Source organism: Chaetodon trifascialis, chromosome 22 (assembly GCF_039877785.1).
Source record: "Chaetodon trifascialis isolate fChaTrf1 chromosome 22, fChaTrf1.hap1, whole genome shotgun sequence".
In the NCBI taxonomy this organism is placed as follows: domain Eukaryota; kingdom Metazoa; phylum Chordata; class Actinopteri; order Chaetodontiformes; family Chaetodontidae; genus Chaetodon; species Chaetodon trifascialis.
Window position 1 is genome coordinate 16,585,235 of NC_092077.1, and position 17,239 is coordinate 16,602,473.

The 17,239-nt window shown below is 46.9% G+C and overlaps 1 protein-coding gene across 3 annotated transcripts in view; it reads left to right on the top strand.

Annotated features, from left to right (window-relative positions):
- ppfia2 (PTPRF interacting protein alpha 2) overlaps nt 1–17,239 on the top strand; it is a 144,820-nt gene that overhangs the window by 51,873 nt on the left and 75,708 nt on the right. For 2 of the 3 annotated variants that reach the window (XM_070991632.1, XM_070991633.1), the window contains exon 1: nt 4,401–4,854. The exons of the other annotated variant lie outside the window; for it this stretch is intronic. In XM_070991632.1, coding sequence (XP_070847733.1) covers nt 4,774–4,854 — 81 coding nt within the window. In that variant the 5' untranslated portion in view covers nt 4,401–4,773. Of the gene's footprint in view, nt 1–4,400; nt 4,855–17,239 lie in introns of those variants that run through there. 3 annotated transcript variants of the gene reach the window in all.

The window sequence follows — 17,239 nt, forward strand, 5'->3', positions numbered from 1 at the left end:
GTTCGTGCAGACCTTCATGATCCTCCAAATGACCTTCCTGCTTTTCTTTTTGTGTGTGCGCGACCAAATCTCCAGTTGTACTTTGTGTTTAAGGCTAATTAGCCCATTTTAGCATGCTAATGCTTTCAAGTTAGTTGGTGAACATGGTAAACATTATGCCTGCTGGACATCATGTTAGCATTGTCATTGTGAGTGTGTTTGCATTCAGATTTAGCTCGAAGTATCGCTGTGGCTAAGCCTAGCATCACAGAGCAGCTAGCATGACCGTGCACTCTCAGTCTTGTCTGACTATTAATCAGTAATATTTCCCATAGGTTTGCATGACTAGTGGTTCCATGCAGTGCTGAAACAATTGGTGAACTATTCAAGGTGTTTGATCAACAGAATATAAGTCTTTGAGCTCTTTTCAAATGTCAGGATTTGGTGCTTTTGGGGACTTATAATGGACGTTTTTTACTATTTTCTGACATTTTATAGACTGACGATTAACCAGCTAACAGCAGAAATATCTGACAGGTTAATCTGGGATGAAAAAGTGGCAGCGGTGCTTCCATGACAGGTTGTTTTAGCCTTTGGCCGAGCATTTAAAATTCAAGCATAGGGATGTTCAAGCAGTTTTCAAGATAACGTTCTCGTCTTGCATGAAGTTTGTTTTTAATAAATTGCCACTTTCCCCTCCAGCGTCGGCCCTTTTGACAGTCTGAGCTTCACATTTGTAATTTTGCTCTGCGTGTCCCGACACACTCTAATGACTCTCGATCGCACAATAATTGCTTTCTGTCACCCCATTTGTCCCCATTGGAAGGTTGTGTATGAGTATTTCATCTCACTAATTAATCTGATTTTTCTGTCGTGTTCAGCGCGAAAACAGACCTGCATCCAGCGACGGCGTGTCGGTGCAGCGTGATTTGCCTTTTCCAAACATAAAAGACTTTGCTCAAAGCCACAAAAGTCAGCCTCTTTCCTTAACGCTGGTCCAGCTCTCATCCTTCCACGCTGGTTTAGCTTCCTACAGTGTCTTGCAGGATGAAGTTGCAACAGCGATGGCCAAATCCTCATTACATATGCACAAACCGGCACTCGTTTCTGTTCCTTGTTTGCAGCTCATTTGCAGTTTAAGTGGATGTTTGAGCAAACAGGCTCGCAGCAAAAGCTTTGTCACAAGCTTACAATGTGTGTTAGAGGCGCGCGCACACACACACACACACACACACACACACACACACACACACACACACACAGAGTTGTGGGGTAAATGTGTGATTTACATACATATCTTCAGGTTACCACAGCCCTGCTCGTCATCATATGCGGCCTCATACTCCCACTATCATTCCTCTGGGTCATTGCTAAGTGTTTTATGTGTTTTCGTTCAGCATCTGGAGGAATTTCTATCTGACCTCATCGCTCACTCCTACCTTAATGCACATTAGCTTCGCTGAGCGGAAAAACACGGATCCTTCTGAAATCCCCATGTGTCACCTTTACTCTCTGACGGATCTGTCGAAGGCTGTAGACGGCCTCACAGATTCGGACCGCGGGCCGATCAAATGCAGGCTTTCAGAGCAAAAATCAATTTGTTTCAGCCCTACGATTGATGAAAAAGGATTGTGTGTGTTCCTCTTCTTAAAGGATTGAGATGCAGAGTGGGACGCTTTTGAGGAGGCGTGCGTGACAGCACATGAACGCAGCTGCACACATGCACTCGCTCAGGTGTTGGTTTAATGATCACAGTGTCTGCGTTTGCACAAACTGCCTCAATGAGGCTGTGCGAATAAGCACTTTGATGAAATATTGATTAGAAATATTTTTTTAAGCACCCTGCTTTGATCAGAAATTCTATTAACTGTAATTTGTACAACAATAAGCTGCTTTAATGAATTTAAAATCATTCTTTAGTAATTTTGGTCTCGTGACTCGATTGTAATTTGTCATCTGTGACGCTTTGGCAGCTTGTAGACAAAGAGTCATGTCAATCAGAGCTGGAGAAAACACAGAGAGGATTGAGAGGCTGCAGCCAATCAGCACTCAGAAGCATTAAGCCATGCCCACTGCACATCTGTACAATGACGTCAGAGTCCGGTGCACTGCAGCAGACGTGTCCCTTTATGTGACTGATGTGCAGGAGGGCTTAGTACTACCCTGATGGCAAAGATCCCACATCCACAGTCCGTTGCAGCAGGTTAGGCACAGTTCATGAGTCAAATAGAGGATGCCTCACAGTAAGGTTAAGCACGAGTCCCTTATCTGTGATTCCTCTGAAACTCATACTTTTTTAACCTTTGTGTCACCTGGACAAAGTGTCCTACTTCATTTACTTTACCTGTGTCCAGTGAAACCAGTTCGAGCAGCGCGTCACTAAAATAATCCCTGACTGCATCTCCAGTTTGATTCTCTGAAATCTGTTTTAAACCAAACATCATCACTGCAAGGATGAAAACTGAACACTTTGAACACAGTGATTGATTTTAAAGAAGAAAACAGTGTTTTATTTTTCAAGTTTCAGTCCCTTCATAATTTAGTTTTAGATTTTTGGCTGTGTATTTTTCTTGTTGTTCCAGGCAGCCGGTTGCTTTCTGTTTTCTTCTGTATGGTATAAAAATCAATACCATAGTGGACCTGGTGTGTCCAGTATCAAAGGAATCACATCCATGCCTCACAGTTTCAGTCCAGTGTGGAGGTTTCAGTGCTGGAGTAATTCAGTAACAGTAATTCAATGACAGGAAAAGAGGAAAGATGGATTTGACTCTTGTGAGGTTCCTTTAATTACCACACACATTCTTTTCCCGGAGGCCTGAGCTAACCCACGTCAGGTGAAGCCCGCAGTGAATCCACAGCGTCGAGGGGGAATTCATTTTGGGTCACATTCCCGGGTCAGGAGTGCAAACTCAGCTCAGCCTGCTTAATGGGATCTGCTGCTCCACAGCTGGAAACGCCGCTAACCTGCTATGTCAAGAGCAAAAACTTTGAAGTCTCCCGGAACCAAATCCCTCCGAAGAGCGCGAGGCTAGCAGCGATTTAAAGCCACTCAGCTTAATAAAGCTCACCGAGCTGTGCCTAACAACACGAAATCAGGCCAGAGCATGAGCCGCTCGGGTCCTTCCTATAGCGCCCAAACTAGATTTGATGTCCGAATATAAGCCGGATACTTTCTGATCCGGTTACCCCCCTCATCAAGATACGCCATGTTAACTTGAATGTTGGCACCAAGTTCAGTGGAACTAAGGAAATAATTTCATTTTTAAGTTTTTTTTTTTTTTTCCCCCCAGATGGCTCTCGGTAGCTCTGACAAAAGATTGGATTCAAAAAATGTGGATTACTCTGATGAAAAGGCCAGTTGATGAGAGAAAATTGGCCGAAAAGCGGAGACACTCCTGGTTGGATGTCTGCTCGAGCGGATGCACTCTTCTTCACGTGGAATTGCAGATAAAAGCTGCCTCCAGACGCCGAGCTCGTCTTAAAGCGGTTGGAGCAGTCGTATGTCATGGAAACCTTAAAGTGCGTCAGCAAAAAAGAAAAAAAAACAAAAAATCAATACAGGCCTGCATGGGAACATGGCAGGTCTGTGGACGGTGCTTCTGAAATGCTTCCTGATGGATGGTGGCCGGATGTTTGCGGACAACAGACGACGTCACTCTGCCTTTTCACTTTGAATAAGGTGCATTTGTGAGAGATGATTAAAAAAAGATAAAGTGCATTGTTGAGTTAGTTTATTTTCACACACAGAAACGACACCTCGAGGTGATCATGAAGGAGTTCCAAGACAAACCACTTTAAGACGAAAAAAAATTAGAAACTATTTTATTTTCCAACTTATATTTGCTCCTGCACCACCTCCTCAGTGAGCAAACAGCATCTTTCGTACAGAGTGCTTCAGACAGTGAAAACATCTCCTTCTGCTCCACAGTTCAGGAATTCAAGCATCCGTCTCCTCCTCCTCCTCCAATCAGTGCGGAGCTACACTGCAAAAAATGCGCATCTGTCACAGCCTTCGTTATTTAATAATCCAGAAGAGATATTTTAAATCGTGTTTTTTAAGAGTGTTGGCACGTTTCCAATGCAAATACAGTCTATTCTTATAATTTAATGTAAAAAATCTAGATATTTGTTCCATTCATTTTAGTTTTTCTTTTAGGTTTGTCTCACTTTTAAGCACATCCATGCTTTAAACAAAAAAAACAACACTTTCCTGCAACAGTTTGTTTTCACCCGAGAGCTCATGAGCCGACTTTAAATGACTTTCTGTAACAAAAGGACGTTTTTTACAGTGTAAAAACAGAGCGAACGTGCGTCCCCGCCGCCAGTCGAGGCACCCGGTGTGCTGTTGGCTGAGCCGCGCCGTGATGCTCTGACTGATTATTGGTGAAGCTGGAGGAGGAGGGAGGCGATAATCCGCGCACAGACGGAGCCATCCGAGCCGCGGGCAGAGCTGCTTGCAGCGGGCGTCGGGACGCCATGGAGCCGCTGTCTCTGCGCGGGTTTTCCTCTCCAGGCGAATCGCTTCTAGGACGCACAGAATAGCGATCTGCACGCGAGTAGGGACGCGCAAAGGAGATCAGCGAGTCGCTTCGTTTTCACTTTTGTCATCGCGGTTTTTCTTTCCCTCGGGGCGTTGCGCATCTCACCGGAGCTCCCCACCATCCGATGCCGGGAGCGCAGCGTCGGGTCACGGGCTGATCCGAGCGCTCGCCTCGGAGTTTCTGCGCAGCTCGCCGCGCTTGGCTGACAGATAAACACGAACCAGCTCTGGATTGTTTGCCCATCAAAGGGATTATGATTTTCTCAGACATGAGCACGGGGACCAACTCCCCCAAGGTGCACCCACCGAATGGGACGAGGTTTTACACATTCCAGGCAAGTTGACGCGGCTTCAGTCCTCCTCTCAGTCTGTGCATCATCACTCAGATGTCAGCTGCTTCTTATTTCAGTGCTGCTTGTGTTTTCTTTTCCTGTGCTTTGAAACAGGGATGCTTTGTGGCTTTTGTTAGAGATGTTTGCATGCAAAAAAAAAAAAATGTCTGCAGAAGGAGCGCGTGCAGGCTGTTTCTCACCTGCACGACTCTCACAGCAGCTCAGTCCTAATTTTCCATGACTTTGCATTGGGTTTGCAGCGCAGTCCACTATTGTTTTGCATTGTGTGTGGCTCCAGAGAGACGCAGCTGGGAATAAGTGCAGTAAAGTGAAAGCAAAGTGAGCGATCAGGAGTTGGTATGTGCGCCTGGTCATCATAAAGAAATATCATCAGGGACTCTGGTTTTATAGATGACGAAAGACAGAATACAAGAAGAATATGAAGGAATTTCAATGGTTTCACACTTCAGCTTGTTAAATAAAACATCTGAGCGAGAGTGAGAAAATTCAGAGTTCATCTTCATCGAGCTACTGTATAATGATGCTCAATTATTCATGCTCAGCAGACTGTACCTCACCCCCTGTATATCTATATTTGAATTGTGCTCTAGTTCTGTTCTATTCCCCCCGTTTTAAAGAGAAATAAGGACAGACGTGCACAGTGCCCTACATTGATTACTGTAGGCTGCCCATGCATATTACAGCTCTGCCCGGAGCCCATGCATGGCAATGAAACACTGTCAGTGGATATTGATCGACTGTGGTCCACATGACTCCTGTAACCAAGCCAGCGCTTTTCAGTTTTTACTGTGGGCGGAAGGAAGAAGGGAAGGAAACGTCTCAGCGAGGGAGATTTTATTTTTTCCGCAGCAGTCCTCGAGAACCTGCCGGTTGGCTGTGCAATATGAAACGAGAGCGGGGGGGGTGGGTGGGGGGGAGGTGTTGATGGTTTGATTTTTGGCATCCAGGTGCAGCCAGCGTGATTTCAGACGCCGCTGCTTTGCTGGAGATGAGCGGAAAGCGGTTTGAGGGTTGTGTTTGAAGTGAGCTGAAGTGCTGATGGGAGCTCGGCTTTAGATGAAATGTTTATGGAGAAATAAACCTGCCTCATTGGTGTCATGACAATCTGGGCCACCGGGAGCAGAGTGCCTCATCCCTTCCTGCGAGTTTAAGATCTCATTTTCAGATTTGTTTTGCCAGCGCTGTGATGTTTTAGGTGCTTCTTCACTTTTACAGTAAATAACAAAGAAAGGCCAATAAGCCACAGGATCATTATCTCTGCCTCTTAAATCACCTTATCCAATATCATGATCGTCTGCCCCGCCGAGTCACTGTGACTTCCACACTTGAAGATTTTTTTCCCCTTTGGTGTTTGTCTGGGGCGTCGTAAACCTCGCTTTGCCTTTTCATGTCAAATCATTAGTGAAGACAGGCTCCCCGAGGGCTCGTACCTGTTGGAAGAAGCTCCTCTGATATCGCAAAATCAAAGGCGTCCCAGCTCGCAGATTACAGTCCCAGGAAATCCCCGTGAAGAGGAATCGTTGGGAAAAGCAGCGCTGGGCTGCTTCAGTACACATAAATCACCGCATCTCATTTTCTGTTGGGTCATAGCACGCATTGCTGCGAGATCACTGCTTTCTCCGTGCAGCCATTTTGAATGCAGTCCCTGTCAGATTGTTTACCAACTCCTAATGATATTCATTTGATCAGATTGCCCTTCCTAGTTTGCAATTACAAACCGTCTGGGGCAAATTGAATTAAATTGAAATGTAGGTGCCTTTTGAAGCCTCGGCGGCTCCATCGGTATGAAGTTATTCGGGCCCGTTAGTATTCACCGCCAGGCTCTGCAAACATGTCCCCAGAAGTGTCAGAGTTTGCTTAGCGAGGGAGCTCAGTAGTCTGCCACACAGCTGAGTCTACAGTCTCTGCAGCGAGCGCCGACACCTCCTTAATGACATTTGGAGGCAACAGAGGTGACACATAAAAACGAGGAGAGTCAAATTCTGCTTCTCTCTTTGCCAACCTGCAGTTTTGTGATTAGCAAAGACGTCTTGAGATTGACAGGAGTACAGCAAAAACAAGGTTAAAAGGCTGTACCCATGCTAGCAGCTCTGTGGGGCTAGCTTAGCACAGAGCTGCTTTAACATTAGCATGCTAACGTGCTGGCAGGGCCGATCGTTAGCAGGTGTAACGCACATATTTTAGCATGGTAGCATTTGGTGGTTGGTGCCAGTGCTCTGAGCCCATTGGACCATTTAGTGGGTTCACAGGTCCACATGTTCCTTCTCCTTATCCTGTTTTTCTGCCTTATAAAGTCCACCAGGAACTTAATGTACGTTTGATTCCCCGTTCCCTTGAAAACAAGGAAAATCCATGAAATGTTTTTCTCAAGCGTCACTTCAGAGACTCGTTCTGCTGAGAGTCAATTGGAGAAACAGTGTGCGCAATGTTTATGCTCCCTGGGCGATTTTCTGGTGAGATGAATGCAGCTCTGGGATGTTGAGCTTTTATGAAATAAGCTCACTGAGTGCCAAAGTCAAATGTTCAAACACGTAGAAGAAGCTCGTGTTGTGAATCAGACTCCAGGCGCCGCTCGACAGATCACGAAGCGGCATCTTAGTGATGCTGAGTTTCAGTTGAGTGTCACTTTAGAGGAGAGTTCGCTCCAGTTCAGTTCAACCTTTGTGGGATTATGAGTTGCTTTGTCCGTGTCCTTGTATTTAATATCCCATTGTTCCTATTCAATCATGCCCCGCCAAAGTGTTTGTCAGGGTTGAGCTACCAGAAAAATTAGATATAATTGTTGCCCACTGTTTGTCCTCTGTTGTCAAATTAGCGCTGCATGTGATTAGTCTCTTCAGCTGCAGCGTCTTCACCCTAAAGACCTCTCTCTCTTTCTCCGTCTCTCTCTTAAAATGCATTGTTTTCCGTGCAGCTTGTCACCTCTAGAAATGGAAGGTACCATCAGAAGGAGAGGCAGTTAATTGAGAGGAACTGGGTGAAGAATGAGGTGCCGCTGACCGAGTCTGATCAACGCTGAGGCAAAGTCTCAAGTTTCAGCTCTGGCCTGCTGTTGAAGTGGAGAGGAAGGAGCTGGCTCTCCTTCACAGTAATCAGGCAGTTCAGGCAGCTCGGCCGCCGGAGGGATTCGGCTGAAGAGCGGCTGATTTCGGGTCGTCTCTGAGCGTCTGTCCTCGGCGCTCTGTTTGTAAGCGCAGCGCCCAGACCAGCCGCGCTTCATCAGCCCGTTACAGCCACGCCTTGTTTGGCTCTGCATCCTGACAGCCGGACTGAGGGGTTGCACTCAGGGCTTCAGGGCAGGCACTCAGGGCACCTTCACACCCCCACCCGAACACTTTCAGTGGGCCCGGTCAGGCTCTTTGAGCAGGGAAGGTCTGCGAGGCGGCATGACTCATCAGGGGACGCCAGACAGCAGTCTGAGTGACAAGTCGGCACCTATTTCTTGTGCACCCGGAGGTGTCCTGTCATGGCGATGCCTTCAGTGCACCCGGTCTATTTCAGTCTTCTTTTTTTTTTTTGCCTCTGTCAGTAGAAAGCTGACAAGTTGATTGACGGGAAATCAACAACAAACTGATCATCGATTGAGTGTTTTGATGCTAAATGTTTGGTTATTGCAGCATCTCAAATTTGATTTCTTTTTCTGTTTCCTATCATTATAAATGGAATACGTTGGACTGCTGCACCTTGTTACTGGCATTTTCACTATTTTACAACATTTTATAGTTGGAGGTGAACAATTACTCTATTGATCAGTTAGTTGAAAATGAATCAGCAGCTGCTTTGATAATCAATTTTTTTATGAAAAAATGCAAAAATGTGAGTGTTTTCTTCTCTAATATTAAACTAGATCATTTGGATTTTGGACTGTTGGTTGAACAGTTTAAATTGAACTTGGCCTGGTAATTGGCTAATTGAGAAATCAATCAACAAGTTTATTGATAAGGCAGTGACATTTTGATTTATTTCCTATCATCTTTGCTCAACTTACTGTGTCGGTGACCTCTCACTATCTCCTGCGTGTCGGCGCTTAATCTTGGAAATCCCCATTCGTGCAGCGTGACGATAGGCCGAACGCAGCGTCCCGCCCCTTTGGCGTGCCGGAGCAGCCTGTGGTTACTCCGCTCGTCACGTGACAGCCGGGGCAGCGCTGCAGGTTGTGGAAGCTTTGCGGGAGCTTTCCCACCGTTGCAAGCAACAAAAGCAAAGAGTCACGGCGAGGCGCGTGAAGGTAGAGGCACACACACGCACGCTCACGCACGCACAGTAATACACCCAGCTGTGGGAGCGAGCTTATCCCCCCAGCTGTCTTAGCCAGCGCCCCGTCACACACACTCCCCCCTCCCCTCCTGGCGGGCCCCGCCCTCACGATGTCATGTGCTCAGGGGTGGCCGACGGAGCAACAAAAGGTGGAAGTATGCAAATGAGCACAAACACGGCAAATTGATACACGGCCGACAGATTGAAGTCGAAGTGCTTGACCTTTTCTTTGTTGCAGTGGAACACGGTAATTGCTAACAAAATGCCCCCCCGACACACTCAAACACACGGCGCTCCCCCCGGTATCTATTCCCGCCACTGCTGGTCTCCTGAGTGGCGTGTGTGTGTGTGTGTATACGTGTGTGTTGGACGCGTTTGCCCTATTTTCTTGGTCTTTTTTTAATCAGCCCTCGTGCATTTAAAATCTGGCCAGGGCAGATGGGGAAGGGAGTTTGACCCACTTTGATGGATTCCACACCGATTAAAAGGATGAGTGAGCTTTCGAAAGCAAGAGGCCCCCGTGTACGTGTGTGTTTGGGTGTGTGCGTGCTGCCAGTGTTTGTGTGTGGGAGCAAGGGACAGAAGCCATCCAAGACTGTGTATTTGTGTACCAGCGATGTGTGTGTGTGTTACTGTAAAGCCTCGGGAGGCAGCTACGTTGCAGCTCCTCCAGGAACGTGGGAGCTTGCAGTCACAAAATCAACCAATCACCAGAGAGCGGGTCATTCCAAAATTCCACGGAGCGCTTTAACGACACGCCATTCCACCCAAAACTCAGTTTTACTCTTACTGGACTTTATTTTAAGAATGCAAGAGAAAAAACGTTTCAAGATCTTGCCACAATGTTTCAAAAAAGAAGCTTTTTTTTTGGGAACGTTACTTCAAATTCAGGCCTTTTCATTGAAAATAGTTTCAAGAAGGATCCTGGAGCTGAGGCCTGTTAATATCCTGTATTGTAGTTTATTTTCAACACGTTCATGCGGTCTTACTGGTTTGTGGTTGAAAATAGTTGACTATAAATGGCACTACTCGCTCCTTCAGTATGAGTAACTGCTAGAAAGCTCAGTGCCCTGCTTCTTCCGGGTATTGTTTAGCCTTTTTTAATAATGGAAATATATATTCATGACCCATTTTCAAAGATTTATGTCTTCAGTCGGAACAAAACACTTTGGGCTAAGTGCCACAAAGGCAAGTGAAATAGCACTGAGAGACGGACTTCCTCACGTCTGGCATCAACAGTGGATTTATCGACGTTAACAAAGATGGAGAATGCGGCATTTCCCGCCTCATCCTTTAACGTCACACTCGCATATTCTCCCCCTCTTCATCACACATCATCCTTTAATCTCCTGGTGTCATGTCAGCCATTGTTAGCACATGGTGAAGAGTGAAACAAAACTGATGCAGTGCAGAGCTGGTGTGCTTCCACACACACACACACACACACACACACACACACACACACACACACACACTCAGATCCCACAGAGGTTTTAAAGCAGAGTAGGGTGCACACACAGGCCAGGCCACTCACATCAATAGAGTCTAGTGTGCCAACAACCTCTCTTCATTGATGCAATTATGGCGTAACCCTTTGCCTGGCTCGCTGCAGCGGTCTGATCTCATTTATCCAACAATGTGGAGTTTTTAGCGTGTGGCCTGACAGAATACAAACCCTGAATTCATCTTTTTCTCTTTTCCAGGGTGAAATCAAAGCAGGGTGCGCGCGTGCTTTGTGCTTGTTTGAACGGCTGACTTGTTAGCTGTTTGTCTGTGAGAGCGACATCAATCCAGAGGTGTTAAAGATGTTAACTGAGGCGGGCTGAAGAAAGTCAGCTCGCACTCTGTCAGGACAGATAGAGCCTGAAGGAAGGCTTCGACCTGCCTGAGAGGAAAAGAGGCACCTTCACGTGTTGTTCTCGGCCAGTGTGACTGCGTTAAAATGCTTTCATACTGGTTGTTTTGATGGCAGAGAACGAGAGGGGGAGATAGCAGAGTGGTGAATTATGGCCGGTAATAAAAGCAGCGCTACCTCAGCGCTGATCACCTCACTAGAGACTCATTCAGCCATTGACATTGTGTCATTTCCCCCCAGATTCAATGCTCAGACACCAAGTGACCTGATAGCCGATCGCTTTGGAAATAATGTGCAGCCGCGACAGAATGAAGGAGAACCATTCATCTCTTTATCTGTTTCTGTGACACACACACACACACACACACACACACACACACACACACACACACACACAGTGTTTCCATCCCCTCACCGTCCTGTAATGCTCTTCAGAGCAGAGTCACATCCAACTTTTCATGGACTACAGCTGCATCTGTCTCATCCACGCTGTTTTTCTGCTGCTGTTTTCAACAATGTACTCGTAATCCCACCTGCAGCTGCCATTGGTCACCTGGCAGGAACAGCCATGAACGGGCACAACACCAGCCTCGTAAGAATCGCTGAGCCAATCAGAGATGTGGGCGGCAAATTAAGAGGTCTGCCATCAGAGTAGGGGGCAGTCAAGTTCAGATGAATGTGAACAAACATGTTTGTAATTTGAATCCAGCTGCCACAGATTGTCGTCCCCGGCGCCTCTGCTGCCTCACCTGGTTAACAAAGCGACAGGTGACTTTCATCCACGATGCAGCCAAATAAACCCCCGACTGAACGCTTTGAACAACCGCCTATCAGATGCTTCGGTTTCCTGATTCTTCTCCCAGAACGTGTTGCCAGGCCCCAACATTTTACACCATCAAAGAGAACAGAAATAACCTAGTTTACTGACGGCAATAGATTTCCCCCCCCTGCTGGAGCACAAGGCAGATCAATTCAAATGGCCTGTCGCGCTTTCCTGTTTGAATTTTGAATTTGAGCAAATCGTTACAGACAGTCATTTAGCTTTTTTCCGGTCTCAAAAAAAAAGTTCCAGCTTTAGTGTTGGTGTCCTGCTGGGTTTGAAGTCCATTGATTTTCAGACAGCGTCAGCTCAGGACAGGCATGGGGGCAGAGCAGTAATTTAAAATATTATCAAAATCACAATACGGTGCAAGAGCTGCAGTTTAAAAAAGGTCAAATGTGTCCAATGTGCCTTTAGAAGTGAAGCATTGTGGTGCTGCAGAGATGACTAAATCACTAAGATCAGGACTCGTATTGCAGTATCTGTTACCTCTGTCTCTGTGGCTGTCGGGTTAAAGATGACGTTAAGCTGTTATCTGCAGCCAGTGTCGTCGCCCCCTGCTGGCCGTTGAAAGAATGCAGGTTTAAGGTGCTTGCACATTGGCTTCGTTTTAAGCTCCATCCACTCATCAAACTGACACAACCATTCGCTGTCGGTGTTGCGGAAGCCGGAGTAACCGCTCCATGAGGCACTGCGCCATTAATTTTATACCTCATACGTGCTCTGTAATGGGAGTAGTGGGGGATGTCTTTGGCCCTCCACCATTAACTCTACATCTCCGTCCCTTTGTCTCACGACCCCGACTCCTTCTGTCCGGCTGCGACGTACGTCACTGCGCCGGTTTGATTAAAGCGCAGTCCATCGGGAGGCAGACGACTTTGTGTTTTCAAACTGCTATCAGGGTAATTCATTCATCCCGAGCCTCTCTCCAGCCTGCTGTGTTAGACTTTAAAAATGCTCTCAGTGTTTCTCTCACCCACGCTGTCTCTCTGCAACATTATGTTTCCCCCGCAGTCATTCACATGGCGATACAGTGCGCAGTGGCCTTTGTGAATAATGCAGTGGCAATAAAATCTTTTCCGATGTTCAATTACGCCGGCTTTGGCTGTCTTCGCTTTTATTGCTGCTCCCTTTCTGCTTCTGTGGAGAAGTTTGTCTGTGTGCTGTTTCTGGCAGGACCAGGCTATAAAAACCCAACAACATTCATTTTATCCTCCTTTATTTCTCTATTAAACCGGAATGGTTTCCAGAAGTGGGTCGGCTTGTTATAAAATGCACTTCCTCTAAGCAGAAGCGATCTTTTCTCAACATTGCGGTGGCTGAAAGTCATCCCGTGGGTCGCCTTGCTGCTCCGCCGCTCTACTCGTCTTGTGATCTCTCCGCTGTGACCTTTACCATAGATTTAGACATGTTGTCTCGCAGTCAATAGACAAAGCAGAGATGGTGTACTTAATTAGCGAGACATGCCAAAGAAAAGGAAACCTCTCTATAAGAAAGGAAGTCAATATGTGGTTATTACACATTCTCTGGCCTCTGACCTTTAGTGTCCATAACCAGGTCAACAAAAGATAATGAGTTTTACTTCTGTGTCCATCAGCCCACATTACCAATAAAGGAAAGGGATTCAGGCTAATAGCCTTAAGCTGTGAAGGAAGGCAGTTCAATCCAGAATCAGTTCTCGATTGATTGAATAGAACCTCTGTTTTCAGGCTCTCTCGCCGTGCTGTGCGTCAAAGCATTCACTGGTGTCCTTCCTCCGCTGAAGTACAGTACGACCACATCATAATTAAGATAAATGATCCACAGCCTTTTCGTTTTCAAAAGTTAACCGCGTTAATGAATGAAAAGCATCCTACAGTCTCCTAAATGAGGGGGAGTGCTCAGCTGTTATTGACGTTATAGCCTCAGCAGTGGAGAGCTGCCTCGCCGCTGCCGCGAGGCGTGAGCTCTGCAGGGTGTTGAGGTGAAACGAGCGCCTTCACCTCAGACGGTTTAAGTTAAGTTCATCTCGTTTGTTACTTGTTAGTCTCTTACTCACATATACTTCATGTTCATACTTCATGAAGATAAATTATAAGATTGCTCTAGCATGTACGTGTTTAGATGCAGGCGCAGCAAAGCCCTCACAGTTGAGTTCCACCCTTTTTGTGGCACGGTGGTAACACTGTCGCCTCACAGCTAGAGGGTCCCGGGTTCGATTCCCGCTGTGGGCGCCGGGGGCGTGTCCTCCACCATCCCTTCGGTGCCTGCTGCTCGAGGACAAAAGGGGGCCTTTCTGTGTGGAGTTTGCATGTTCTCACCATGTTCACCTGGGGGATCCTCCATAAAAACCCCCACTAAAAACATGCAAGAAGATCACCTCCTGACCAATGGTGACGAAAAGGAAATGCTGCCGTTGGCTGGTCTGCCGCAGAGGAAGGACTTGGCGGGATGGGTTAAAAGCACAGAAAATAATTTCACATAAGCATGGCCCCTGTAACGCTGCATGTGTTTGTGACTAACAAAGGGATGTCTTCTTCTTCTTCTTTGTTTCCTTCAACATATTTTCAGTGTGATGAAGTCTAGAAGGTCGTGGAGGGACTGAGGTCATGGTTCATGTCCATCTGCATCTTTGTATGTGAGGGCTTTCAGGCCTTATCGCATATATATTGTGTTTACACAAACTGCTAGCATAAAACCATCAAACCCGATGGAAAAACGGGATTGTAAACAGACAGCAGCAGCTCCTGTAGCTCTGCGTCCCCCCTTGCCCCCCACCACCACCATCCTCCCACTGCACTGAAATGAAACCCTACAAAATCAATACATCCGCTCGCGGGTTCATGTGGGATGAACGACATCAGTTCATCAAGCAGCAGCACAGAGGCCCCCCGCCGAGGAAACACCACCTCAGCACCTAACGTTTTTCCACAGAGGGCCGCCGGCGAGCGTCTGTGTGCAGAGAGCCAACAGAGAACTTAATTATCTGAGATCTTCACAGCTTTCCTATCCGGTGTCTGTTGGTGGGTTTCGCTCTCTCTGGCGCTGAGCTCGAGCCCAAACTATGCAGCCGAGAACGTTCTCGCTTTTTTTTCCGGAGATGGTGATTTGTGCCAAGAGCCCCGCAGGTGAGCCAGGAGCGTCTATCCATTCAGGATTTTTAATGAAAGTGTGGAACGTCGCAGCTGGCAGTGCGTCTGAAGAGGACTTGCAGAGTCAGTTTACCAGGGGCACGGCAGTTAACATGCAAAGATGTTGAGGGACAAATTGGATTGGCTACCTCTCTCTCTTTCCTGCAGAAAATATGACAGTCATCTGTTTTACAATTTCAGTATTCTTTTCTGCTTACTGTTAATCTAATTGTTTTGGAGGCTGTGAACGCACACTGCTCGTTCTGACATTGTTATATGTGATTTTTCACCCAAACGATGGTTTAAACTTCCATTTTATGACAATAAAAACATGTTGTGCTCGGTCATTATAGCACGGCTCGTGGCCCCTGTGCATATATTTGCACTGAAGATGTACAGAGTCTGTAACAGCAGCATAAGCCACATGTAGTTTTCCAGATGTAGCAGCTGCTAACAATCCCGCTCCTGCGCCCTGCTGTAAATAATATGCTAATGTTTGCACCACAGCGGTCTGTTTGTGGAGATGGCTTCCATAGATGTGTTGGCTACAGTTTTGAGTTGGATCATGTTTGGCGGTGCCCAGTTTTGCTTCCTGTCACACCAGTTTGGAAGACTTTCGCTCCAGTGACTGCTGACCATGCACCCATCTTTTTCAGCTCTTTTCTAAAATGAACTGAAAGCGATGGCCAGTCACAGAGGCTGAGCGTGAGGCTCAAGTGCTTCTCTTTCCATCCATTAAAGAGACTCTTTGTATTCAGAGGTTGATTACATGCTGCAGGCTGCAGCTATTGAGGTCTATCAGTAGTTTTGTCAGTTCAGCCTGAGAGTCGCCCTCAGCGGCGAGCGGCGTGTTGGCAGGTTCAGGCTGCTGAAACATTCGCCGTAGCACTGAAGGTGAAGTGTGTGGTGAAGTACCTTGAGCTGTACCGCGACCGGGCTCGAGCCAGAGGATTTAAAAGCTGCCCTGTCTCCTCTCTGCTGAACACATGCAGGTGTTTGAGGGTTCAGGAGGAAAAGCGAAGGGACTGTAATTTGAGGGGTTCTTGTTTCAGTTAATGATGTGATATGCAGAGAGGTTTCGATTGCAGTCATCAGTCTGATGCGTTTTGTTTTTGGGAGATGACGGTGAAGAATGTCTCATTTTTCTGGAGGGTTCTCAGAGAAATCCCTGGATCTCAACTTAAAGAGCCTCTTCATGCAGGAGATGCCTTCTGTCTCTGTCTGTGTAATAACGAGCCTGACGGCGACACAAAGCAGGCCGCTGGCTGGCGTTAGCTCTGTGATCTGTGCTAATGTGAGCTGACAGCTAGCCCGGCGTGGCATGGCTCTGACCAGGCCCGTTTGGCCCCGCAGGCCATTGCAGCCCTCACTGGAGGAGGGAGCGCCACCTGCTACAGGGTGATCACTTTAGTGCGCGACAGAGCTGCCGTCCGCCCTACAAAGACCTCTGCATCCGCCTTTGGTTGCCGTGGAGACGGCGACTGCAGCTCGTCTCGACTCGAGCCGGCGGAGCGGCTTTGCCACACCCATGGGTGTCTGGAGCGAAAGAAGGGGAAGGTTGAGAGGGAAGCTGGGAGATTAGTGCAAGAGAGTAGCAGCTCTCCATCACCAAGCAGACACCAGGCTTTTAACGCAGACAAGACAAGGAAAATATTCTGTTTTTTTACGCTAATAATCATCTTGAGCCATGATTTAAAGGTACAACATGCAGGATTTTCTTTAAAAGCATTGTACATGACCCACTGGAAGCATTTATCTGCCTGTATTTTCTTGTTTTGCTGTGCTCGGGATGTTTCTGGGCTACAGCCTTTGGGCATTTGGTGTGTAGCCTCCAGCCAATAACAGCAGGTCAAGGCTTTGTTAAAGTTAGCAACCAGGTGTCAGACCATAAGCAGCACACCTGCAAGAGGATGCTCCAAAAACGGTGGATGCAGCGCTGAAATCTGTCTGACAACAAATGCTAAAATTTGCATTTAATAAGCAGGTCTGAAGAGTCGCCTTTGTTTAATTTTTTTAGAAAGTTTATACTGAGGAAAATCCAAACATTGCTCGGAGGAGGAGAAGGTCAGGATGTTCCTCAACATGTGGGTGGTGATTTTTTTTTTTTTTTCCTGCCATGATGGTGCAAAGCAGATGTGCTAAAAACAAACTGACAGGCTTGTATAAGGGGCTGCAGGATTGTGTGAAGCAGCAACAGAGGATGAGGAGAGCTGGGGAGCCAGAGATGGATGCAGCTCGGTCAGCTGTGAAAAGAAAATTTATTTTCGGATGCGTTCAACAGGCAGGAAGAGATAAAAATCTTCGGTTATTAATAGCCATCTGAAG